The 27584-nt window shown below is 33.7% G+C and overlaps 1 protein-coding gene across 1 annotated transcript in view; it reads right to left on the reverse strand.

Annotated features, from left to right (window-relative positions):
* Positions 1 to 213: 213 nt before the first annotated feature.
* The window catches only part of LOC118203365 (Na(+)/H(+) exchange regulatory cofactor NHE-RF1), a 113810-nt gene continuing 86439 nt past the window's right edge, over positions 214 to 27584 (reverse strand). The window contains exons 2-3 of the mRNA XM_085823878.1: positions 4340 to 4483; positions 214 to 2674 (exon numbers count right to left, since the gene is read on the reverse strand). Coding sequence (XP_085680004.1) covers positions 2408 to 2674; positions 4340 to 4483 — 411 coding nt within the window. The 3' untranslated portion in view covers positions 214 to 2407. The remainder of the gene's footprint in view (positions 2675 to 4339; positions 4484 to 27584) is intronic.

A 27584-nucleotide genomic window follows, 5' to 3' on the forward strand; every position in this document is an offset into this window, starting at 1 on the left:
AAGATTTGTTATGAATAAATTTCAATTCTCATTTTTCATCTTTGTTTCAAAACTGTAACACAGAAAGTGATCTCTCATGTGAGCCAATGACACTCTTTACATAAACAAGATGAGCCAATGACACTCTTCACATAAACAAGACACTGATTAGGTGTTCTGCTGATAAGTTTCTCACTTAGAGGAAAGACCTACATACATAACAAGAAAACAAAATTTTATCGAATATGACTTTATTTCACATAAAACAGATTGCAATATGACATTGTACAAAATTATTCTTCAAATATTAATAAAAAATACAGGAATATGGTTGGACCCAGGTGTATATATAAAAATTAAATCACACACTGTACAGACTGTGTTTCTTCTAAGTTACAGAGTATTACAGTTCTAAATACAAAATATACGTCTACAAGGCTTATAAGGCACAAAGTTTGCAAGGAAAATATAAAGTAATGATATGCAGCATCAATCATTCAGTTGAAATTATACTTTTTAAAACAGATATAGTATATATAAAATAACAGATATGGCTTGTAAAAGAACAACATTTCAGAAATATTCACATGACCTGAATTGAAAGATGCTCCTCTGAAGACACAGTAACCCACTTGGAAAATACAACAATATACTAATATGAAACAAACAAAATTTCAGAACAGGAACAACAACAACAGGCAGGTTTAGTTAAAAAAAATAATAAAAAAGCTTTGGATAAATCAATTTACTTATTTCAACAGAAATTGCAGGTTTAAGGCACATGTGGTTAAACTGTACAAGATTAATATAACACAGTACATACCTATAATAAACAAGAACAAAAATTAAGAAAAAAGCCAAAAGAAAGATCCTCCCTTCCCCAAGTAACAATAGCAAAAAAAAAAAAAAAAAAAAAAAAAAAAAAAAAAAAAAAATTTTTTTTTTTTTTTACTAAACAGCACCGAAATATTAAACAGAACTTTAATACTGCATAGGTTACAAAGATTAACAAGTACGATTTGAAAAATAGACTGTATTAAGGAATAAACCAACATAGCTCAGATTTTTGCATATTTTATAAAGTAATCGAGCTTTCTTATTTCATTTAACAATCAAATAATATCATTAACAATACTGTCAACAACTAAGGTATCAAAACATATTTTCCCCAAAGTATTTTTTGATTTTTAACGAACAAATTCTTACTTGATATCAAAAGTAATAATTGCAGGATTCAGTTAAGATATTCGCTAATTTAAATGCCAGACCTCCTCGGCAACCCAACCGTGCAGTTACACAGATATATATATACATATATTATATATGGTAAAAATACTTATCCTACCTAATTAAAAGGTGTAAATATTTTCAGCAACTCCAAAACAAGCATTTTTGAGATACCCGAAAGAGAATTTCAAGATTTCAACAAAAATCTGAAAATGAAAGTTTTTTGGCCTAGTTACAACTATGGCCAAAAAACACTTCATATTACATTAAGGCAAAATAAAACATTCCAGGATAACATGCTTCCAACCATGTTTAAACATTATCAAATAAGGAACTTATACTGACATATTGCCTGCAAAAGCTCCTTTATTAAAATTAAACATGGTTTTAAGCATGTCAACTTGGAATATTTTAACTTTATTTAAGAGCTAGTACCTTTAATTCTTTAATACTTAATGCATCAATCTAGAATGAAATGTTTGATACTGGAGCAGTTCAGATTCGATTTCAACAACAGCTTTCCGAAACACATTAAATTTTTGCAAACAATCAACAAAAATATTACTCTCTCCAGAAAATCTGGCAGTTGGCAAACAGAAAATTCACCAAGGATTTTCCTACTATTTGGTATTTAATGAAATTTTTCAGCTAAAACATTTATTAAAAAAGGTAAAGATTAAATAGTATTATAATGAAAAATATTAACAAGACAAAGCACAGAACCAACACCATTACTTCCCCATTTATGACAGAATTTTAAACAGGGAGGAAACTGCAGGAAAAGAAAAAACATCAGCACATTTTGACATGCTCGCTGATGTAAGCTAATGACAATGGCACTCCATTTATGCATATAATCCTGCAATCACTCTGAATCCAGTACACTAATTCTCTCTCTTTCGCAACAAACAGTTCTGGGATTCTCTGAAAAAAGGAAATACACCATTTTCTCCATATGCTCCAAGTGTTCACTTTTGCATAAATATGACATCTGCCATGTTAGATCTTTATACAGTTCTTTTACACGAGCACCGACTTAGAATTTTCAATTGCTGTATTTTTCCTTGCATGGTTTTTAAGCAAAAATTAAGAAATACAATTTTGAATACTGTCTGTAAAAAATATTTCAGAAAAACTTAACATGGAACAATTTATAGAGAATTACAAATCTGTATTCCTATCAAAGGTGAAACAACTTTTTCTACATCTGCTGTATGATCTCATACTTTTGTCGGATATCCATGGGCTCTTTCTTGGGATCTTTCTTCCTGCGGTTGGCCAGCATCTGACGCATCTCGGAGGCACTCATGTTCAGGTTCAGAATGCCTTCCTCTAAGGATGTTGGTCCATTCTGGGTGTTGGTACCTCCACCTGCACTGTTGGTGCTGCAGGAGCTCTTGGTCGAGCGTGGGGAGTCAGGCACAGATGCATTACCATCCATCGGAGTGGAGCTGCGGGAATTGTGGACCTGAAAGAAGGATTACAGCTATGTATTATCACTGCCTGGACACTTAATGTAACATGAAACTACAGCTATCAACTTTTATTTTAATTACCAAGTTATGTAGGGCTACTCCAAAATAATTAGACACTGCATAAGATAATAAGACAACACTGCAAGCATGCATTTCATAACTATTGTTTGAACGTCACAAACACAACCTTGGCTGGCATTCTGCAAAATACATATACTAATTGAAAAGGGAAGTTAATTATGACCCACAGAGTGAGGGCTCACACAAGAGCCTTGCCTTCACTAGAAAGAGGAAGTTTATATGACCAAGAGAGGGAAAGTTCCCCTATCATCGGAGGATCTCATCATCAATTCTTTCAAGCCATCAGTTCATAATCACAGAAATAAATACAAAGATTTGGATTGGTTTACAGTCTGGAAACAATTTTGAAATTGTTTTTCATAATTTATGAATTGTATATGAAGAGTGCGAATTTCATTGCTTACTTTTAAAACAAAGTTACTCAAAATCATGGAACTAATTCCTTAATGGAACTATTAATTTCATAGCATAAAAGGAAAACTTGTCAACATGTTTCCAACCCAAAGCCAGCCAGTGTCATTTCTCAGGTCCAACTAGTCAATAATAATAGAGATGATTTATTAAATCCCTTAGTTTGTTAATCAGTAACAGATGATCAAATTTGAAAGGTGATTGATTATAGAGTACAAAGTGTGAAATCAGGACTCATCGAGACTTCGGCAATTCCGGATAATAGATCATCAGTAGATATAAAATTAAAATATGAAATCGTGATTTATGAAATAATGAAATATTTATGATCTAAAGGGTATATATAAAAAAGAAGAAGAAGCTTAATATTTATTTCTTTATCTTAATAAACATTTCTTTCAATGTTAGTAACTAAGGTTACTTCGTTTTTTGTGCTAATACTTTCTCTTTAATTCTGTTAGACAGACATAATCTCTTGTTTAGTTACATTGTTGAAGTCCAATAACTGTTGTGTTGAGAATTCTGACTAACTTATCAATCGAAATTTTTTCGTTTTCAGTAACTTCTCTGTCATTTTCTTCACTATCGGTAGCGGTATTTTCTGGATCTAGGAACTATACTACAGATTTCGCCATTCATTGATTTTTATGATTCAGAAGCATTGTCCTCACAATGAAAAACTTCTTTTATATCATCTTCATTTATTACCGCTTCTCCGCATTTGCAAGGGTTCATCTTCAATAATAAGATAAAAACAATCACTATGTGGATGAACCCACTTTGAAATTTAGGGGAGTTTGTTCACTCAAAATATTGAGGAAGGAAAAAATTATGGGAATGTTTTTAAAGTTTCCAGAACATGCTGCTAAAAACAAGGGGGAAAATATATAAACATAACATTTAATGATGATGAGTTTTCAGCAATGAACTTGTGCATAGTGCACTATTATACAATTTAAATTGTGGACCATCCATGGTCAAAGAATAAATAATCCATTTAAATGAATTTATGATTCATTTTATAAACATTGCGGTCTGTGAATGGCTTTCAGGAATGAATTAAATTCATGAACTGAGGCCTCACTGAATTCATTTTTATGAATTTCATAACATTTCTTATGAAAGTAATATTAGATACATTCTCACAAATTTATCTAGAATCCTACCTCTTCTTTGGTTTTTGGGATGGGACTATCCAGAACCTTCCCTTTGATGATTCTAGGGCTGGAATTTTCTACCAATTCTTGGGGAGCAGACTGTTCCACAGTTCCGTTGGCTCCATGAGAAATCTTTCCATTTTGTTTTGCATCCTGTAAGAAACAGTATGAATACATGGTTACAGAGTGTTCAGCAGCACACAAAATGCATAAGTAACCGAAAAGTTTGTCAATGAAACAGCTAATTTTATTTTCATACATTAGAAAACAAAATAAATAAATAACTCATATAAAACATTTAACAGTATTAATATAATAACATATCTTAAGTTTACATTATGTTGTTAGAATATAAGCACATGAGGACTATCTGCCGAGAGCAGGAATACATTCTGGCAGGGTTTATTAATGGAAATTGACTTTTATTTCTATTATGTATAAGGAAAACCAAAATGAGCACCACATGTAAGTAGCCATTCATTTCGGTTCCAACTGCCAGTATTCCATCATCTAGAGCTAGACCAAATGGTTGGTGGGGCAGATCATAACCAAGTAAGTTTAATCAGAGATATATGTACATACAGTACAAAGTCAGAAATCTGAATGTTCAATATCCCGACCATTAGCCTTCTCAAAAATTAACAACAATAGTAATAATACTAACATAACATCTCTACAAAATCTAGAAATGGAAAATATAGTACTCAACAAAAGGAAGCAGGTGTTCGTAAATGCGCTTTTTCTCCTGACTAACTGAAATTCTCGTATGTCATTTCCTAACAGCTGCTAGCTAGGAAGTTGCACATGCTGTGGCCAACGACAATACACTGACATGATCACACATTCAGAACTTGAGCTGTTATGGAGGGTTATCACAACTAATGATGTGCAAAGCTAGAAGAAACTTTTGTGAGAAACAAGCCTGTCCGTCATCTACCACTATAGGGTTCCTAGCCTAAACACGCTTCACTGAAAACTGTATCTTGCCTAGCTACATGAGACTGAATTGAAAACTTTTTGTTTGAAGCGCTGTCCCTTGTTAGATTTCTCTAGTAAAGAAATGATTTTTACATAAGTCAAACAATCAAATATCCTTCTGGGAAATGTTTTGATGTGCTGTTGAGGATAGCCTGTACATGCAATACCAGTTTTACTAGATTTAGACTGAAGATCTAAAATTCGGAAATTTCCATAAACTGGAATTGCCGATGTCCTGAACATTCCGGATTACAAATTTTTTACTGTAAGTATAACAGATAACGAAACCTAAGCCAGCACCTCTGTAGTACCATAGGCAATTGAGGTATTGCTGAGCCTTGTTATTTGTTAAGATTCCACTTCAATTTTGACAATTATCCCATGGAGTATAACCTGAAGATCTTCCACCCCTCTTTCCCTACCAACTTCTCAATGGGACTTGCTGTGGGCTGCTGCTCATGCTGCATGGACACTATATGCATACAAACATCCATACCTTCTATGGGATTTGAACTTGGGCCTGTTGGTAAGGCAGCTAGTATCACTAACCACTATATGGGCTGAGCAGTGCTGAGTGCAGCAGCTTAGAGAAATAATACAGAGAAATGATTATCGTTGAAAACTTGGGCAACTGAGGCATTAGAAAGTCAAAAAAGTTGTTTAAATGCTCTTTTTAATGTGAAAGGTGTATCAAGAAAGTCCTTGGAAGTCCTGTCCCTCAGCATTGCATTATGGAGTCTACTGACGGAAATGATCCTTTGTGGCAAAAATACAAGGTAAAGTTGGACCTAATTCACATTTTGAAAGAAAGTGACACTCTTAAAACATTACATTGTTAACGTGAAACTAATACATTTTAATGCAATAATACAGATTTAGCAATGTTAGTGACAAACAGCGTCCGAATCTCTGGATGTGTAGAAGAATGTCTGTGGCCTTGGCTTTACAATGTGTATTTACTGCATACTTTCTATAGAGAATTGGATCATCATGAAGCTTTATAAAATCTGTAAGTTAAAATTCTAAATTTAATTTTCAATAGCCTCTTGACTCTCCCTTTAAATTTGGCTATTTCTCCTTTCTGGCCTAAAAATAATATCTGTTTATAATAAACCTCTCTCAACTTGTCATTTCAAATTAATCTACATCATATAATTCTTGCATAATGGCCATTAATGCAAGCACTTACATAATGCTTCAATATGAAGTAACTGAATCTAAAGCGAAACCGAAATCAAACTATTTTGAACCAAATTCCATTTTTAACGTGTTGCATTCTCTCTCTTTCTCACTTCACTGCTCCTAAATCAAATTTGAAATACATTAAATCCTAGTTGAATGGGTTTACTTACATTCACTGTAAATGATAAACGATAACATTAAACGATAAAGACTTGATATGGCATTCGATCAATTGAATAAAAAGGAAAGTTTGGTCATGAATAAGAGCATTAATGCATACCTGCATGAAATCCTCAAACGACATAATGGCTACTTTGCAAGGTAGATATTGGCATATGCTCGATATTTTCCTATCACACCCAAAGTGTGCATATGGTATTCGAGCAAAGAATACATTTCATATAGAAAATGTAATGCCATATTTATTAAAAAATAAGGCTCTTCCTTTTTTGTTATACTTTTGCTCTAAAATTTGCCATAGTCTTATTAATAGGTATTATGATTAATGAAACTGCAAAATGAAAAGAAAGCACTTAGTTATCATGCCACATAGAATTAGAATAATTATACTATTCAAATACTAATTAAATCACACAGATAATTATCGTATACGTACATGGTGGTACAGAAATCGCAAATCAAACTTTAAAAAATTCTGAAAATTTCAAAATTTTATTATGTGTAAAGTGGTGAAGACTATGTTTATTAAAAATTGGGTGCCTCTAGGTGCCAACGTTTTTCCACACTGCAAGGAACATACATATTCTGAATTACTTAATTTATTTTAAATAATACATGGTTATAAGTTATCACACAAAAAAAATTCATTGTAGATTTTTTTGCTCCTGATTAAGAAGGGCCTCTGCTTGTTTGCCCTCAAAATTGATAAAATCTTATCTAAAATTGACCTCCAAACACAATGTCATTGCTTTGCCTAATTTTATGCTTTACACTGCAGCGTTTTTCATCTGTTTAGATCCTTCATTAGTATTTGAAAATACAGGAAAGATGATGGGAGTTTGTAGAGTCATTAGATTTTTTTTTTGGAACCCGGAGAGACGATAAATTAACAACCACCTTCGCCCGGAATCGAACCACATACCCCTGGAATACCGGCCCAGCGTGCTACCGTTACACCACAAAGGCACGCTAGGGAAGTGGGAGAAATACCTTATAAGTTCTCTAAAATATCTCTTTTTGCTACTTTTATCTGCGAATGTTAGTGATTTTGGTGAACAGCCATAACCGGTGGTAGGCTTTTTGCACCGGATCTGGCATCAACCCTATTGGCAGCAACTTAATTTTTTTTTCCTCAAGTAGTTTTCTGGAAGGCCAAAGTTTTATTTTTAAGAGGAAGACAGAACCTACAAGCTGTAGGACCTACGCCACCGCTTTTGATTCTCATTACAGCTACTGAAGACAAAAAAAAAAAAAAAAAAAAAAAAACTAAGATAACAGGAATTTAAAAAACGGGCTATTCTAAGTTCCGCGAGGAAAAAAAAAAAAAAAAAAAAAGAGAAGTGTAAATAAACATCCGTGTTCAAAGAATCAGAAGTCGAAAATCAGAGTCAAATATCCTCCACAATTTTCCCCCCTCCTTTTAATGAACAATACCCAACCGAGTATCAGTGCATTACAACAAGGCTTCTCTTTCCCAATGCCGCTGTCAAAAATCTGTAAATATCATCTTACCTAACAGGAAATTACTGAGGAAAATGTGAAATCTCCCATTGTGTCGCAAGGCATCGTTAGACACGCCATCTCGCGTCCCTACCAGGCACTTCTTTCGCTTGCGAACACTACGCGTGTGTATGCGTGGTGTGCGCGGTGCAGATCGCGGCCTTCACCCCCTTTTCCCAACGTCTTGGCTTCGCTCCATGTCGGCTAACCGAACAGTGAGCGACGGGTCATGGACTTATGCGCCCACGAAGTGTCATCAGGTATTTCTCCCATATTCCAAATGACTCTCCCATCTCACGATACTATTCAACTAAAAACTTCAGGTTAAAATCTTCACCTCTCAGAGATGATTTACCATTAAATAAATTGGAGTGTAATTCGAAAATATCCAGCGGAAAATTAAAGGCAGGTAGGTACAGTCAAACAGCTTGCGGGGCGGCATCTTTTAAGTGAAATATGGTACACAGAGTTCAGTCAATCTTAAATTTATTTTAAAATACAGTCTCAGAAACGAAATTCCATATATTGCACTGTATTTTGTAGTTTCCTCACAACTGCAGTTAAGTATTACATTTGAGAGGAGTTTTCACTTCCTTGTACGAAGTACTGTAATCGCGAAAAATTTCGGGTATCATATTTCAACGGAAATACCCATTTTGACTGTTGCCGAATCCACCTAGACAGTTTTTTTGCGTTACGTCTATACTTATGGATGTATCTCGCATAATTCAAAAAAGATTAACAGCAGATAGTTTAAATTTTGTATAAATATTGTATTTTATATAATCTGTATATGGGACTGTTATAACATCTAGTTCTACACCTTCCTTTTTTTATCACAATCGGCAATGCATATGTAATTGCAAATTTTGAAATTATATATCTCGCCCAATTTTTGCTTACGAGAGTCAATCTTCTTATAATTTTATTTTTTTCTAACGAGTATAAAACTTTTTCAAATATAAGTACAGGAAGCGGGAGACCGTATTCAAAGCTAAATTTCGCTATTTGTCTATAACTAATATTTTTTAAAAATTTGACATTGCTATAACATACACAGTTTCGTCATTTAAAACATTTCTGTAATTGGTAGTAAATGACTACGACCAGCGATTGCAAAATAAAGGCCGAGTAAAGGAGTTTTAAGCCGCGTAAGGTGGCAGATATTTCGGTTTTTAAGATATTAATAAGCGCGCCAATTGTGATATCCGAGAAGACTTCTGCATTTGAATTAACTTTGAACGAAGAGGAAGAACTAATTTCGCTTTCTAATAATCGAGATTTAATTTTAAAATATTCGGAAGAATCAATTAATTCATTTTGAATTAACATTAGATGCAATTACCCCATGATGGGTGAAAAAAACTTATAATTACCAATTTAAAGAAAAAATATTATTACAGTTTTCTACATCTTTATTTATGTGAGTTCAAATTACCAACATAAAAACGAAAAAAATCTGAGGTCTACACCACATGACTTCCTTGTACGGAATATTAAATTATACGCATTTTTTCTTGCATTTTATTTAAACTTATTAGCTTGAATTAAACCTACTTCGCCGACAACGCATAAACCACAATAGAATAAATGAATTCTTTAAAATTCACTTTGTTTACCATAGCGACACTCTGGCGCTAGGTTTACTTAACAGTATTATATTTCGTTCATATTATAACTCAAAATGCACAAATATTATATCATTTAAAGAATTATCTAATCGTTGCCACATGTCCTATTCAAATACTATATAATAAAGCTAGAACTATGTATAAAAGAAATTAAGCAAACAAAACAAAAAAGAAACAGTTTTTCACAGACGATTGAGTATTTCTCATTCAATTAATTCAGTTCTCACTTCGCGAGAAGGCAAAAATACATAAAAACTCAAAATATCTGTATTAAAAATTACGAAGTAAACCTTAAACACTTATTTCCTGGAAAACATTCTAAAAAGGATTAAGCGTGATTTAATTCGGAATAATAAATGAAGGCGTTATCTTTGTTGTTGCGAAGCTAAGTTTCTCTAGATTGGCAACAAATCCGCTACTCAGCTGTTTCAAATGTAAACAAGAGCAATGGCCTCCATCAAATTAGGCTTAGCGGCACTTAAACAATTTTAAAATTGTTGATAATTGTAAAAATATTGCATACAGATTTACTAAAGGCATAAAACTCTTAACCGGAAGATAAAAACAACATAATTCAATCATTTTTAAAGCAAAAAAAGTACAATTTACAAACATATAAGAGTAAAGAAACTGAGATCATTGAGCCGGGTAATAGAGTGGATATATTTATAAATATATTTATATACATTTGGCGCGGCCGATTGCAACCAAAATACGAGATGCACATTTACATGTTATAGCGTTCCTATATACAAAATTTCAACGTTCTGAGGCTACTCGTTTTTGAGTTATGCGAGATACGTAGGTACGTACATACGTTCGTACAGACGCCACGAAAAATTCTCTTCAGAATTAATTTTAAAGCAGTTTTATAATTTTTTTGAAGGAAAAGAGTATTTTATTCTGTCCTTACGTACAGATATCACGCAAAAACATCGTTAAATTGCATTCGAAAGTAGATATTTTCGTTGAAATATGCTGCCTGAAGCTTTCCGCGATTACAATATTTCCTTTTTACTTCGTACAAGGAAGTAAAAAGATCGAGACTATTAAAAGTAGAAAACGATTTGAGAGTAGCATTGTCATTTTTACGACCAAATATAAATGAAATTATCAAAAACATCATGCTCAAATTTCTCATTAAAAGTATTCTTATTATTTATTAACTTGTAATTAATCCCTTAATAAAGGTATTATACGTAAGTAAACAACTTTTAAACTTATCTTTTTCTTTGTGTGCCGCCAAATTTTGAAATCGTTAAATGTGTGCCGCGGCAAAAAAAGGTTGAGAATCACTCATATAGATGGAAGATACAAAATATGAAAGACAATTACTAACTTATTGACAACAGATCTTCTGAATGCTCTTCTGTTTCTGTAATTAAATGCAACGCCCTTCAAAGACTCTTACTGCGCTACTTGCGTCATGAGTTTCCTGCAGAATCGCACAGTGCTGTAAGCTCTTGTCCAGTCGCTGTTCAGGATTGAAACTAAGAATTCCGAGCTTATTTACAGGCCCTGTTGAAGAACGGAGTAACTTTTTCTGATTGCCTACGTGAAAAATCCACGTCTCTTCGCTTAGCGGAATCTTCTATTAATTAAGAGATGATCAGTGTACAGTGGTGGCCAAAATTGTGGACACTTTTGGAAATTTTTATGTTTTTGAACTTTGTATGCTTATAGAAAATGTTACGTTTCGCAAAATGCAAACTTGTATATATAATTTTAAAGAGAATTTATTACTGAATTCAATACAAAACACAAAATTCAATTATTTGCAATACAAAAAAAGTTATATGTACTTTAATATAAATAAAAACACAGTTATGAAGTGGTTTGTAATGTCTAGCTTTCCTGGCCAATCATTGTTCTTGTTCTGAGAACCAATGAAATGTTAGTAACTGCCAGTAGAAGCTGACATCATGTTTACACTTGAAACAATTCATTATTTTGCTTTGTTCTGTAGAAGGAAGACCTGTTTCTTATACACTGCAATTACAAGTAGGAATTTTTGTAAAAATTTTTAATATTTAGTCAAGAAACAATAACATCAAATAAAAGAGTAGATTGGACACTTAGAAAGAGATGTAATATTATTGTGTTACTAGAAAGTGGTCTTTCCTATGCTGAAATTGCAAGACAGGTGGGTGGTTCAGTGACTACATCTGGAGTCCGAAAGTTTTGTTTACGATATCAGGAGACAAATTCAATAAGAAACAAAGAAGGAAAAGGTCGAAAAAGGTGCACCACATCTATTGATGACAGAAGAATAAAACGACTATGTCTCCAAGATAGAAAAATGTCATAAGCGGCCATCAGAAGTGATCTGAATGATGCTGGTGTTTCTGTTAGTTCAAGAACAATCAGGAGAAGATTAACAGATGTTGGACTGAGAGGTACAATTCCACTAAAAACGCCTTCAGTAACGAAAAAAAAAAAAAAAAAAAAAAAAAAAAAAAAAAAAAAAAAAAAAAACTACAGTGGGCGAAGGAACACATTTAATTGGACAGATGATCAGTGGTCACAAGTTATATGGAGTGATGAAACTAAGATATCGTTATTTGGTAGTGATGAGCGAAAATATGTAAGACGTATAATAGGAGAAGAGCTACATCCTGACTGCATTCAAGCAACTGTGAAGAACCCAGTTAGTGTTATGATTTGTTCATGCATATCAGCAGATGGTATTGGTCGCCTTCATGTCGTCGATGGGACACTGAATGCCAGAAAATACATTGACACTATTCTAGAACCAAAACTTCTACCTTCCATCAGAGATCTCTTTCCCAAAAATGCTTCGTTTATTTTTCAGCAGGATTCTGTTCCTTGCCACACGGCCAAAGTATCGAAAAAGTGGTTTCGTACAAAGAGCATTAAATTGTGGTCATGGCCAGGAAACAATCCTGACCTCAATCCCATCGAAAATTTGTGGCACCGTTTGAAAACTCTTGTCCGAATGAGGCGCCCATCAAATAAAAGGGAAGTAATTGAGGCTATAATTGCTTCCTGGCATCATGTAATAACGAAAAAGAGCTTAAAACTCTTGTCAGCTCAATGAAACGTCGATGTGAAGCTGTAATCAAAAATAAAGAGTACCCTACTAAGTACTGATAACTCACTGCAAACATCACTATCTAATGTATATCGATAACTATTATCGTTTAACATTTTTTGTATTGCAAATAATTGAATTTTGTGTTTTGTATTGAATTCAGTAATAAATATAAATTCTCTTTAAAATGATATATACAAGTTTGCATTTTGTGAAACGTAACGTTTTCTATGAGCATACAAAGTTCAAAAACATAAAAATTTCCAAAAGTGTCCACAATTTTGGCCACCACTGTATATAAATTTATGAGGCGCTTACAGCACCCCTAGTATTTACCCTTCATTGAACATATAAACTTTGCTTCGGCTGCAGTCCGCTAGTCTATACTATTAAAATATGTGTGTGTCTGTTTGTTTGTTTGTAAAATAATCTCCTCCGGAACGGCGGGGAGTTGAGTTTCCAGAGAGAGATTCCCGGATTCCAAAATTTCTGGGAAGCCATTTCGACAATTCAAATCTTCGTTCGTAGGACTTTAATCAGCCGAGCTATTAATTAAACATTCTGAAAACGCAAATTTTCGCATGAAAATGCTTTATTTTGAAGAGTGTTGCCACTGTTCGCTTTCAATCGTACAGTTTGTTAATTAAAAATTTTAAGTTTTTACAAAACATGAAATAAAGTTAACAACACCGAATATTAAATACATTATTATTATTATACACGGTCATAGTCTGACGTTGAAGAAAGCACGTGAATGCATGTGTACGTCGAAATTTTTTGAATAATATCAGCATTTTAAACAAATAGCTGCTACTGGCAACTTTTTTGTTTCAGGTTAGGATAATTGACATGATATGTTATTGCCAAGTTAATTCTTTTATTGATACTGAAAAAAAAAAAAAAAAAAAAAAAAGAGTTGTTATATTACATTAAATTTAAATCATGACGTCACACGTATGAACTCAAAAGTTTTTGTTTCTTGGTTTGACCAAATATATATATATATTTAAATTTAAATATATATATATATATATATATATACAGTAAGGAGACGGTATTTGTTAAGACGTCAGAGGTCCTCTGAGCTAACGTAACAAACAAAATAATGCGATCTTACGTCGACTGCTACTTTTTCATTCTTTTTCAACTACTCTAGGCTCAAACATTTCAAGCAACACTTTGGTTTGGTTAGAAATGTTATTCTGCTTCTTGCATTAAATACTTCATACGAAGTTTTCCCCAATGCCTAACCCATTACTGAGAGGCTTATAGGAAACATAACTAGCAAATTTCTATCGGGTTTTAACAAAAGTTTCCCCCACTGCATATATCGTTTGCGCACATATTTTGTCAAACGATTTTTGGCATTTGAAAGACAGAGAGAGAGAGAGAGACTTGCTTTAGAACAATGCTGTGAAATTTGTTAAAAAAATAATGTTATCATTAAGTAGGTGTCTGTAACGGAACTATTACGCTAACAGATTAGAAACATCATTTACTTCCAGTTCTGTTGCAAAAAATCAGCTACAGAATGTCACCAAATGATGTGTATAGCTTTAGGTACTAATGATGTATCGCATGACACTGTGAAGGTTTAGTACCAAAAGTACAAAAACAAGGACTATGATAATCAAGAAGAAAAGTGCTTTGGCCAGCCTACTGATGTCGATGAGGCCAGCCTGCGAGAATTTGGGGAAGATCACTGTGCAGCCACCCGAGAGCTAGCTAAGGAGTTAGACGTTAGTGCCATGTCTATTAGTCACGCTATGCATTGCATAAATTTGACGTACAAGTTCAAACGCTGCGTGCCGCATAAGATGGGTCAAGCAGGTAACGACAGATGTGTTCGGGTTTGCATTAATCTGCTGGAATATCAACGCAAGGACAAAATTCTGGACCAGATCGTCATCTGTGAACAAGAGTAAATTTACTTCAACAACAACAAAAGGGGGTTGGTCTGCACCCAGTGAGCCCTTCTGGTAGCATCGCAAAGCGCAATTTGACTAACAAAAAGATCAAGCTTTGTATCTGGTGGGCTTGCCGTGGTATTTATTATCCACAAAGAATGTCTGGAAAAAAGTAAAACCCTTGACAGCAAGGTGTACAGTGAGATGCTAGGCCGTGCTGACGCTGCTATTACGGAAAAATGTCGAACTGAGTTCCAGCGCAAAAAGGTAATGTTCCATCAAGATATTGCAAGAACACATGTGTCTGCATTCATCGGCTGGACTATGTACGACTCGAATGGGATCTTTTGCCATACCCACCAATAGCCCTGGCATCGCTCCTTTGCACTTTTACCTTTTTTCCCATCTACAGGTACATCTTGCAGGTACTATCTTCCATTCTGTACAGGACGTCCGAAAAGAGGTTGATCTTATTTTTGGACTCGCGGCCACCAAGTTTCTAGCCGAAAACTTTGAGAAAGTACGAAAACTTTGGCAGAAAAATCATAGATTTGGATGGTGATTACTTACCCGAACTAAAGATACTGCTTTCATCCCCCCCAAATTTATTAAGAATGTTTTTTGGCGGAACTTTTCGTTACAACCAGATATTTTGTACTACATATTTTTCACCTACAGCAAAGACATCAGACCATTATGCAATTAAATTAATAATATTTATAGACTATCATATTCATCAAAAATAATTACACTCACTTCCAAAAGCTAAGCACGGAGAGGAAAATGCTTGTAAGCAGGACAGTCGATCACAGATGTTGCTCTTGTCTTCGGCGTTCATCATTCTGTAATTTCACGTTTATGGAAACAATTCCAAACCACACAGCCAGTTATCCGAAGGCCCGTAGCCGGTCGCCCAAGGGTTTCAACCCTCGTGGAAGATCGATATATTGCTATTGTAGCCAAGCGGAATCGCAGAGCGACCTGCACACGTGTGACATCTATGGTTACAGCGTCCATTGTTAAGGGGACACCTGCAGCTACTGTACGCCGAAGATTACATATGAGTGGATTGTACGCCCGGGTACCTCGAGTTTGTGTTCCTCTATTCGTCCAATCAAGAGTGGCACGATTACAGTGGTGCCGGAAACATGTCAATTGGAATGTGTCTGACTGGGGCAATGTCATGTTTACTGATGAGACAAGATGATTTGCTCTGGAGCCAGATGACAAGTGTATAATGATATGGCGTGAACAAAGAACATGCAATCAGTCCCAAAACATCGCCGAACATCACGCATTTCGAAGCGGAAGCATTATGGTGTGGGCAGGGATTTCATTAGGATACCGCACCGACCTGCACATCTTTAAACGGGGTTCTTTGACGGCTGTCCAGGATCGAGATGAACTCCTAGAACCCATTGTGAGATTGTACGCTGCAGCAGTTGGCCCTACTTTTTTAGTGGACGATAACGCACGTCCCCATATAGCTGACATCGTCGATGATTACCTCGAGAGTGAAGTTATAGGCGCGTATGTTGTGGCCAGCATATTCGTCCGGCCTTAATCCCATTGAAAATCTTTGGGATGCTCTCGGCCGTGCTGTATCTTCACGTTTCCCACCTCCCATTCTTATTGAGCTGGAAACAGCTCTACAAGAAGAATGGCGATTGCTTAATTCTGCGGTGGTTGACCACCTAATTGAAAGCATGGTCACAATGTGTAAAACTTTATATACAGATTAGGGGGGATCACATACCCTATTAATGCCCTTTTTTTTCATTTTATGTTGTTTATTTTCACTTTATACATAATTCTGTTTAAGTCTCCAGTATGTCATTATCTGATAACTTACAAAAATTTAATATTGCTTTCATTTCTGTATATAATTATTGATTTTGTTTTATGCATAAATATATATGCTACTTTCCTGCCGAATTTTGTGTCAATCGAAGCAGTATTTGTTGATTTTTTTGCATTTTACATCTTCGTGCTTAACTTTTGGAAGTGAGTGTATTTTAAACCAAAATACTCTAGTATTTTTATTCGTCGCTTTATATAGTCAGAAAAACGATTCATAACTTTTAAATGAAAAATATATCTGTTTGTAAGCAGCAGGTAACACTGAGTTAGTATAAATAACGTAAAAGGCTATTGGCACAACTTTTGAAACATTTTTTCTATAATTTAATTTGTCTTGTCTTTAATGAAACAAAATCATTAATAATAGTGTTTTTCAAAACCTACTTCATCCATGTTTTGTAGAGAGAATAGTTATCTGAAAAGTGTTTCTACATTAAGAGAAAAATCTTATATCTTTTTAATTATTATTAAGTTTTTCGAAGTTTTTCTTATTACTAGCAAACTGGCAATGCTAAAATATTCTTCAGATACCTATTCGATAAATTCCAATTCGATTGATCTAGACTAATTTCGCGAAATATCTTTGAAAACTTTAAATAGGAAGCATCTTTAATGACCAGAAATATAACAAAGTTTTTAAAACCAGATATGGCTGATAACATTTTTGCAACATCGTTTAAATATTGTGCTGAATTATAAATAGTTACGGTTAAATTACCCAAATGTAATTATATACATGTTTCAATTTCTTTTAAAAATTTCTTCGTGAAAGCGTCCCTCCTCATAAACTGATAGATCTAGCGTACTTGTGCAGTAATTAAAGTTACCACTCTAATACTTGGTACGTATCTCTGAAACCGCACCATTCTCCATACGACCGCAACTATGGTGACTATGGTGGAATTACACGAGTGGATGATTTACGAGCTCCTAATGGGATTCTTTTTGTTGCGACCATCGGAAATGTTTAACAAGGGAAACACTGCCAATTATTTCAGCTAACTGGCATATCCTGCATGAACGAGTTTGCTTTTTATTCCTCTCGCATTCGAGCAAAAATATTAAGAATACGTGCAATCTGATAAATTTTATATAGTTACTAGGCGATTGACCCCTAAAATAATTATTTATAAGGGAGACAAATATACATTTTAATGAGTCCAGCTAGTGCAAATTCATAAATACATGTAATGTCTTTTTTTAGACATATAAATTAAATTCATCAGATTAGAAAGCAAGGCTCTCGCTGAGGTAGGCTACCGGTCTACTGGTTTCTACAGGCTCGATGGCATTTTGAAAACGTTTTCCCACAATTCCTATCGGAATATTCTACTACAAACAAATACAGGTGAAATGGTAGACTGCAATGTAGTACGAATAATATGTTTTATATCTGCGCTACACCATTATCCCCCCCCCCAAGAAGTTAACTATCAAGTATCTAATACATAGTGTCAGAAATACCTTTTCACATATTCTGGTGGATGAGTATATGAATTAAAGATTTTAGGTGCCACCATTTTTCTAGAAAGCAAGGGACATACAAACATATTCTTTACTATTTAATAGTAATCTAGACATTACAAGTTTACGATTTTAAAGTAAAATTGAGAACATTAAAAACGTATTAATCGCGTTTGAAAACTTGGAAATAATTCGTGTGAAAATTCCTTCAGCATACCAAGTGTAACATGTATAAATTTATAAAATATAATTACAAAATTTACAAATTAATGATTATTAGACACTAGTAAATCATAAAAGATCAGTGAATGGCATTTAAGGGGAAGAAACTGACCTACGATCATTCTAATTAATTTATTATCCGACTCCTTGAAGCAGGTTGAAAATGACGTCAAATATTTCTAATTTTGAAATATTTCGATTAATTTCTGACGTACGGCAGTCACCCCCCCAAAAAAAACATTAGTATAAAATTTTCCTTTACGTAAGTATACAGATAAGCGGACCATAGAAAACGTTAGATATCGTAATTTTTATAAAATTTAAAATGTGATTTTCCTGCTTGCGTGCATGATTTCTTCGAACTGGCTGATTGGAATTTCAAGAATTGCATAAACAGTATATCTGTGTAGAATGACCAATTATTGTGCACTTTCTGAAAGAAAAACTTAATAAAATTTGAAACCACAATTAATAAATAATGATCTGATGTGTACACCACATGACTTCATTATACGGAATATTAAATTATACGCATTTTTCCTGCATTTTATTTAAACTTATTTCCTCAGATAAATTTCAGATATATTTCTCATTCAATTAATTCAGTTCTCATTTCTCGACAAGGCAAAAATACATGAAACGTCAAAATATTTTTATTAAAAATTGAAAAATGTAAAACATAAATGCAGTTAAAACAATTTAAAGAACAACTTTTACAATTAAAATTAAGCAATTCGGCCAGCGGGCAAGAAGTCAGATATTTCGGTGAACAAAACTTAAAGTTTACTTTTGGTCTCACTCAGCAAAAACGTATTGAACGCGTAGAAATTGACTTAATTTGTTGTAGACCAAGGATGTCAAACTCGCGGCCCACAACAAATATTTTTGCGGCCCGGCCAATATATCGGCAAATAATAATATATAATAATAAAATAACATATCGACGAATAAAAAATGAAATGTTTACTGCTAAGTAATTAACGATAATTTATTCAGTGTTGTTAGATTACTCACAGCGAGCTGACACACACACTACTTAAATTACAAATGCGTATGAGTAGCTTGCGTTCAGCTACCTTCGGCTTTTGAGGGACACGTGCACTCAGAACTTGTACGCATCCCCCGATAGCCGAATGTGGCCGAACTCATGGTCTCAGTTTTCCAATCATAGTTTTGTACGATATATTGGTGCATGCATGTGCATGCACTTTGCTTTATTATTAATTATTACTTAATTCATATTGTTACGGATTTCATAGTTATTTATTTAGTTTTTTTATTTAGAATTGTAATTAGATTTGCTTCATGTTGCCTTAGCAACGCAGACGATTTTTGAAAAGACAGCTGCGTTGGAAGGTTAAAAATAGAACAGCGCGTGCATTTAATACCTAATAAATAAATATCTCGTAATTGCTGTTGACATCCACAAAAATCCAGATATTTATAGATGTTTCCAGTATATTCGAGAAATTAATTATAAAGCTTATAAAAGCCGAGAACAAACAACTCATCTCAGTAGTAGCTGTAGTTCTAGCGAACTGTTGGTTTACTTAATGCTATGATTGATTTGTAGCGTTTTCACTGTGAGATAGAATTAGTTTCTCTGTTTTGAAATGATTTTTGCTAAACTTTTGACATTTTGTGATATTGTTAGAATATTTTTGAAGAAATATTTCAGCATTTTGATTTATCTCTTGTGGAAAGAATAGACTTTTGTTAACTTTTTAACCTTAACCGTGTTTATTCCAGCCCTTTGTATTCAGTATGTCTATATCAAAAACAAGTGGTAGTAAAATTAAACGAAAAATCGCTGACGAACATAGAATATTCCAAGTACAATGGGAATTAGAATATTTTTGCTGTGAAATAAAAGATAAAATAATCTGTTTGATATGTAATAATACTATTAATGTACCAAAGATATATAATATTAAACGTCATTACGAACAACACAAATCGAAATATAACAATTACGAAGGATTAATGAGAGAAGAAAAGTTGAAAGAGCTCAAGTTAGGAGTGAAAAAACAGCAGTCCATGTTTAGTAAAGTATTGCAAGAAAGTGAAGCGGCGGTACATGCAAGCTACGTCTTGTCAGAGTTGATAGCTAAACATTCGAAGCCTTTTACTGACGGTGATTTCCTCAAGGAATGCCTAATGAAAGCTGGAGAAATTGTTTGTCCTGGAAATGTGAAGGCTTTTCAATCAATTTCATTGTCTCGAAATACAGTTGCGGAAAGAGTTACTGATTTAGCCGTGAATTTAAGTGATCAGATCAAAGCAAAATCATCTATTTTCGAAAGTTTCTCCATTGCCTGTGACGAGAGCACGGACATTAGTGGCAAAGCTCAATTAGCAGTGTTTCTTCGTTCTTGTGACAAGAATTTTAACATTTTTGAGGAATTACTGGAACTAATACCGATGCCTGGTACTACCACAGGAGAAGATATATTTACTTGTGCTTTTGGACTTCTGCAGAAATACAATCTACCTTTGGCAAAATTAAATTCTGTAGCTACAGATGGCGCTTAATCAATGACCGGGAAAAACAAGGGCTTCGTAGCATTACTAAGAAAAAAACTTAGTGAAATTCACAGTTCAAACATTCATCTTATGCATTGTATTATACATCAAAAAGTTCTATGCACGAAAGTAATAAATATGGAGAATGTTTTGTCATATATAAAAAAGTTATAAATTTTATAAGATCTCGAGGTTTAAATCAGCGTCAATTCACTGCTTTCTTAAGTGAGTTAGTGAATATTCGGGTTTGTCCTACTATACCGAGGTACGTTGGTTATCTTGCTCCAAGATTCGCAAACAATTCTGGAATTTGAAAGAAGAAATATGTCAGTTTTTAAAAACGAAAAATCAAGACGTAAGTTTGTTTTACGATCCAATATGGATACAAGATTTATCTTTCTTGGTTGATATAACCAAACACTTAACCGATTTAAATTTATCGTTACAAGGAGAAAAGATCATATCATTACGAACATGTTTGACATAATTAAAGCATTCAAATGTCAACTAGTTCTTTGGGAAAAACAACTTAAAAATGAAGATTTGACGCACTTCCCGACGTGCAGCATGAACAAATCAAGTTTAGATGATACTTGTTCGTATCAAAAATACGCAGAAAAAATTGCAAATTTAACAACTGAATTTGAAACGAGATTTAATGATTTTAGTTCCCTTGAAGACAATTTTTTTTTTGTTTTCTTCGATTTGCTCAATAAGTATTGACTCAGTACCCAGCCATATGCAAATGGAGGTGATCGAGATTCAATGCAACTCAAATTTGAAAGCAAAATTCATTGAAGTGGGTGTGCCTGAATTTTACAAATATTTACCAGCCAGGTTTGAAAATACTCGAAAATTCGCATATGAAATTATTTCCATGTTTGGTAGCACTTATCGGTGCGAGCAGTTATTTTCAGTCATGAAAGGTAATAAGTCTCCTATTAGAAACCGTATTAATGATGCTCACCTTGGGTCAGCGTTGAAAGTTATCACTGCAAACAAAATTTCTCCCGAAATAGGAAAGATAATAGCAGCGAAGAGATGTCAAGTATCAGGACGTAAACATTAAATTTTTCTTGTTCTTTTCTATATAAATATATATATATATATATATGTTTATTATTGTATTATTCGAAATAAATCTACGTTTCTGTGAATATCGATTTTTTTTTTTTTTTTTTTTTTTTTTTGCGGCCCGATTAAAGTTAAACCTTGTTTGTTTGGCCCAAGTGTACCTATGAGTTTGACATCCCTGTTGTAGACGCTATGCTGAGTCAATATATGGGCTACTTTAATAACTTAATAATAATTCCAGATTGGATAAGGCATGATTTAATTCGCAATAATAAAAAGAAGACATGATCTTTCGTGTTGCAAAGCTTACTCTAAATTGGCAAAAAATCCACTATTTTGCTAAGTTTCAAATGTAAATAAATATGGTGGCTATAGCAAACAAAAATTATGCTTAGCTGTACTTTTAAATTGTTGATAATTCTACAATTATTGCATGCAGGTTAATTAAAGGCATAAAAACCTTTACCGGAAGGTAAGAACAACATGATTTAATCATTTTTAAAACAAAAAAGGCGCAATTTAGCCGCATATAAGAATAAAAAAAAGCTGAGCTCGCCAAGCCGAGTAACACATTGGGTATATATGTATATATATAAAAAGAATATATATATATGTAATAATAAAATTACATAGTCAAGAATACACTTAAAATTCTAACTGTATGTTCTTTTCATTTTTAATGGCGACGTTCTCTTATTTGAAAGTACGTGGAATTTAAACCACAGCCCCGTAGTCAAGTTGTTTTTCCCGCCTTTATTAAACGTACAGTTTTAGAATGTTCTGGAAATATTTAAAGCGAGCTGGATTGGCTGACGTCATTTCTTGGAAGCCCTGCCTTTCAAGAGGCTATAAAAGGACTCGCAAAAGAATATCGAAGCTTTTTCTTAAATATAACGATGCAGTAAACTTCACACAAAAGTTATTAGTAATTCTTTTTATTTACTCCGGATATCTTATTTTGTAACTGCTATTTCTCCTGAATAATATATTTTTTTTTATCGCCTGATAATTTAAGTTACCACTAAAGCTGGTACATCACATATATATATGTAAGATAAAAATATATGAATCAGAATTATAATATAACTATAAACATTAATTCTTCCTCTCTATTCTAAAATCGTAATAACTTCTCTGCATTGCGTTATTTCTAGATCACTCTATGGCCCGCGAAGCTCTGATGACGTAATAATTGTAAACCAAAACTTTTCTCTTCGCGTGCTTCCATCTTTCATAACGACGCACTTCAGCTTTTGCTCTCTACTGTGCTAAGATGTAATTTCGCTGGCTTGCTTTCTATCCCAACAATATCAAAAATGTAAATCTTCTGTGGAAAGGCACGACTAGAGTGCCAAGTGATTGTGGCCACAAATATCAATTGGAAATAAAAATGGAATTAAAACTGCCTCGACTGCCAAGTTCTTTAAATACTACGCAATCAAAATTCTTCTTCAATATGGATCTAAGCAAGCATCAACACTGCTCCGTTATTTCCTTTGCTTTTATTATGACAATTATGGTGCCGTGACCAGGATTATTTATATGACGCACTTCAGCTTTTGCTCTCTGCTGTGCTAAGATGTAATTTCGCTAAAGAAAAAATAAATTTTCTAGGATATGAAATTCAAGCAGGTAAATACCAGCCCAGTAATGCAAATATGGAGGTTATTAAGAAATTGCAACCCCCTAAAAATATCAAAGAATTACAAAGATTTTTAGGAAGTACTAATGTTTATCATAAATTTATTCAAAATTATGCTAAAATTAGAGCCCCATTAACAAATTTACTTAAGAAAGATACTCCTTATAATTGGACTGATGAATGTCAAAAAGCTTTTCAAAAATTAAAAGATGCATTGATTTCTAGACCTATTTTAACTTTGTTTATTCCTAAATATCCCTGTCATGTATTTGTTGATGCGTCCAAAGAAGCTGTTGGTGCTGTTTTAAAACAAGAACATCCTGATGGTAGTTTACATCCAATTGCTTTTCATTCTAGAAAATTAAGATCTTATGAACAAAATTATGCCATTACTGAGCTGGAATGTTTATCTATTATTGATGCAATTGATAAATTTTATTATTATTTACATGGTAACCATTTTACTGTACATACTGATCATGCTGCTTTAGTTTGGCTTAAAAATATAAAACACCCTACTGGTCGTCTATTTAGGTGGTCTTTAAAATTATCTATGTATGATTTTGATATAAAATATAAAAAAGGATCTACTAATGTTGAAGCTGACATGCTCTCTAGAAATTCCATGTGTCAACATTTAAGATTGCAAGTTAATTTATTATCATTAGAAGAAATAAAAGAATATCAAAATTTAGATAATGTTTGTAATACTAAGTATAGGAAAATGAATGATGTCTTAACTATTAAAAAACAGGGATTGTACAAAATTGTGATACCCATGTCTCTACGTACGAAATTACTTGAAAAGGCCCATATATAATTTGGTCATATTGGTGTATCATCTATGCTAAATTTGTTATCTCCACAATATTATTGGCCAGGAATTGTTCAAGATGTTAGAAATTATTGTAAACATTGTGAAGTACAGTGGATGGACAAAAATATGGAAACACCTTGTGAAATGCATGTTTGAAAAGAAAGATTGATTTTAATGAAATATGTAGGTGGCGCTGGTGTTTTTGATTACTGACGCCACTTATACAACTTCGTAAATGTGCTAAACAGTTCAGTTGTTGTAGGAGTACTGTTATGTGAGGTTGTCATTGCATTATGTCAGAGTTAACAGACTTCGAACGTGGGCATATTGTTGGAGCACGTATGGTAGGTGCTTCCGTAAGCAAGGTAGCCGAGGTGTTTAGTGTTTCAAGAGGTACTGTATCGAAGATTTATTCCGCATATTTGAAAAGCGGAAAAACATCATCTGCTAAATCACAGCGCGGACGAAAGTGTGTCCCGAGTGATCGTGACAGACGATCATTAAGGGCAATTGTGACGAAAAATAAGAAGACCGCAGCTGCAAAAGTTACTGCTGAAATGAATGTTGTGTTACCGAACCCTGTGAGTACCAAAACAATTAGAAGGGAGCTTCATAAACAGGGAATTGCTGGCCGTGCTGCAATCGAGAAGCCACTCATCAGTGATGCTAATGCCCGTAACAGGAAAAGGTGGTGTTTAAGTCATAAAGCCTGGACTATAGAGCAGTGGAAGCGAGTAATATGGTCTGATGAGTGTTCTTTCACATTGTTTCCCACTTCTGGCCGAGTTTACGTCTGGAGAACGCCATCTCAAGCCTATAATACAGACTGCTTGTTGCCAAGAGTGAAACATGGCGGGGGTTCTGTTATGGTTTGGGCAGCCATATCGTGGTTCTCTGCTAGCCCCATGATAACTGTGTCAGGGCACATGACCGCCGAGACTTATGTGAACATTTTGGCCGATCAAGTTCATCCCATGGTACAAACTTTGTTCCCCGATGGTGATGGTGTCTTCCAAGATGACAAAGCCCCTGTTCACACAGCTCACATTGTCCAGGACTGGTTTTCTGAGCACGAGGATGAGTTGTCCCATCACCCCTGGCCACCACAGTCACCAGACCTGAATATTATCGAACCTTTGTGGTCTACATTGGAATGGAAAGTGCGTTCTCGTTATCCACCGCGAATATCGTTATCTGAACTTGCCACCGTTTTGCAGGAAGAATGGTATAATATTCCCTTGGCAAACATACAGGAACTGTATTTATCCATTCCAAGAAGACTGCAAGCTGTTTTGGATGTCAACGGGTTTCCTACACCATATTAAGCAAAGAAACATGTTTTTTTAAAGGTGTTTCCATATTTTTGTCCAACCCCTGTATGTCAGTTTAATAAGAAAAGTAAACAAAAGAAATTTGATTTAATGCAAAATTTACCATCAGTTAGTGAACCTTTTGAAATATTATCTATTGATACTGTAGGTGGTTTAAATTATTATAATTCTACTAAAAAATATATTCACATAATTATTGATCATGCAACTAGATATATCTGGACTTTTGCTTCCAAAAGTGTAACTACAGATACTTATATAAATTGCTTAAAACAAATTTTCCAAATTCAGTTCCCTAAAAAGATTTTAAGTGATAGGAACGCTGCTTTTACATCTTCAAAATTTAAGCACTTTTTAAGGAATCATAATGCAAAACAATTGCTAACTACTGCAAATAGACCCCAAACTAATGGTAAAATTGAACGTGTTAATCAAATTATTATAACTAGATTAAAATGCAAACTAAATTCTTATCACGGTAATATAGCATGGACAAAATTATTACCCCAAGTAACTGAAGAATATAATAATACCCCTCATTCTGTAACAAAATTCCCTCCATCATATTTAATGTATGGAAAATTACCTTATGATTCCTTAATTCAAAATCAAGAATTGTATCCGTCAATAGAAGAAGCCAGAAAAATAGCTCAAAAGAGATCTGATGATTATCATAATGTAAATAAAGAAAGATATGATATTCATTTTAAACCTAGTAATTTTAAAATTGGTGATTTAGTAATGTATGAAGAATTTCAATACCCTAATACACGTAAATTATCTCCTCCATTCTCAGGACCTTATAAAATTTTAAAACAATATTCTGAAGTTACTTAAGACATAGATAAACCTAATCCTTTAACTAAAAAGAAATCAGAAATTGTTCATTCAACTAGATTAAGACCTTTTAATCCAGCAAGTGAGTTTAAGTTAACTGTCCGAAATAGTAGAATTCCTATCTCTGTTCAAAATTAAAATTAATTTAAAAAAAAATTCTCTTTTAAACATTTTCCTGATTATGACCTTTAATACCTGATTTAGACTTAAGCCCTAACTATGACAAGTTATTTTCCCAACTATGACAAATTATTCTCCCGATCTTGACCTTTTATATCTTTCACATAATTTGAATTATTTTGTAGCAAAAATTTTCTTCTTATTGTAGGATAATATTTGTTTCTAATTTACAACATTATAAAAAAGACTTTAACTTGATTATACAAGTTATCCGTCTTATAATTTTGATTTCATATGATCTTTTATTTTTCTAACACCACTTTGAGGTAATGTACAATGCCAAAACCCAGTTACCTTCTATTAGGCAACGGAGGTTTTTCGATATTTGTACCTAGCACCCCCAACCATCAGCAAGTAATCACGCTGATCTGTTGGCAAGGACATGCCATAGTTTTAAAGTCAAAGTGTTCATTTTCTAGTGTAAGGATTTATCCTCTACGTGGGAAAAAAGCTCCTGGATTTATTTATAACGCGCTTCTAAATTCAACAGTGGGTCAAGGACAGTGTGTGATCGTCTGATGCTTGTGCATCTTTTCCGGCGATTCTTAAGTACTTTCCCTCGTCTCCAAAGTTATGCGTTTTATCAAGTGCTTCTTGCACTTGATATGCGTTTTATCAAGTTATTGATTTTAGTGTTCAAATTGATGTGTATGCGAACTCTTAAATTCAAGATTTTGTGATTGGAATGTTAACACGCTCAAAAACGGCAAAAATGTCAACTGATAAGAAAGAATCCGTAGCTATTGTGGATACAATGAAATTTCAATTTCCTATTTTTGATGGCACAAGTACAAATTTTCCAATAGACAAATATCTTCTATTGTTTGAAGAGAAATGTGCCACAAAGAACATTCCAGAAAAGGAAAAGAAATTT

The sequence above is a fragment of the Stegodyphus dumicola genome, chromosome 9, assembly GCF_044657685.1.
Source record: "Stegodyphus dumicola isolate Sdum_Otavi_A_Nest chromosome 9, ASM4465768v1".
NCBI classification, from domain to species: Eukaryota; Metazoa; Arthropoda; class Arachnida; order Araneae; family Eresidae; genus Stegodyphus; species Stegodyphus dumicola.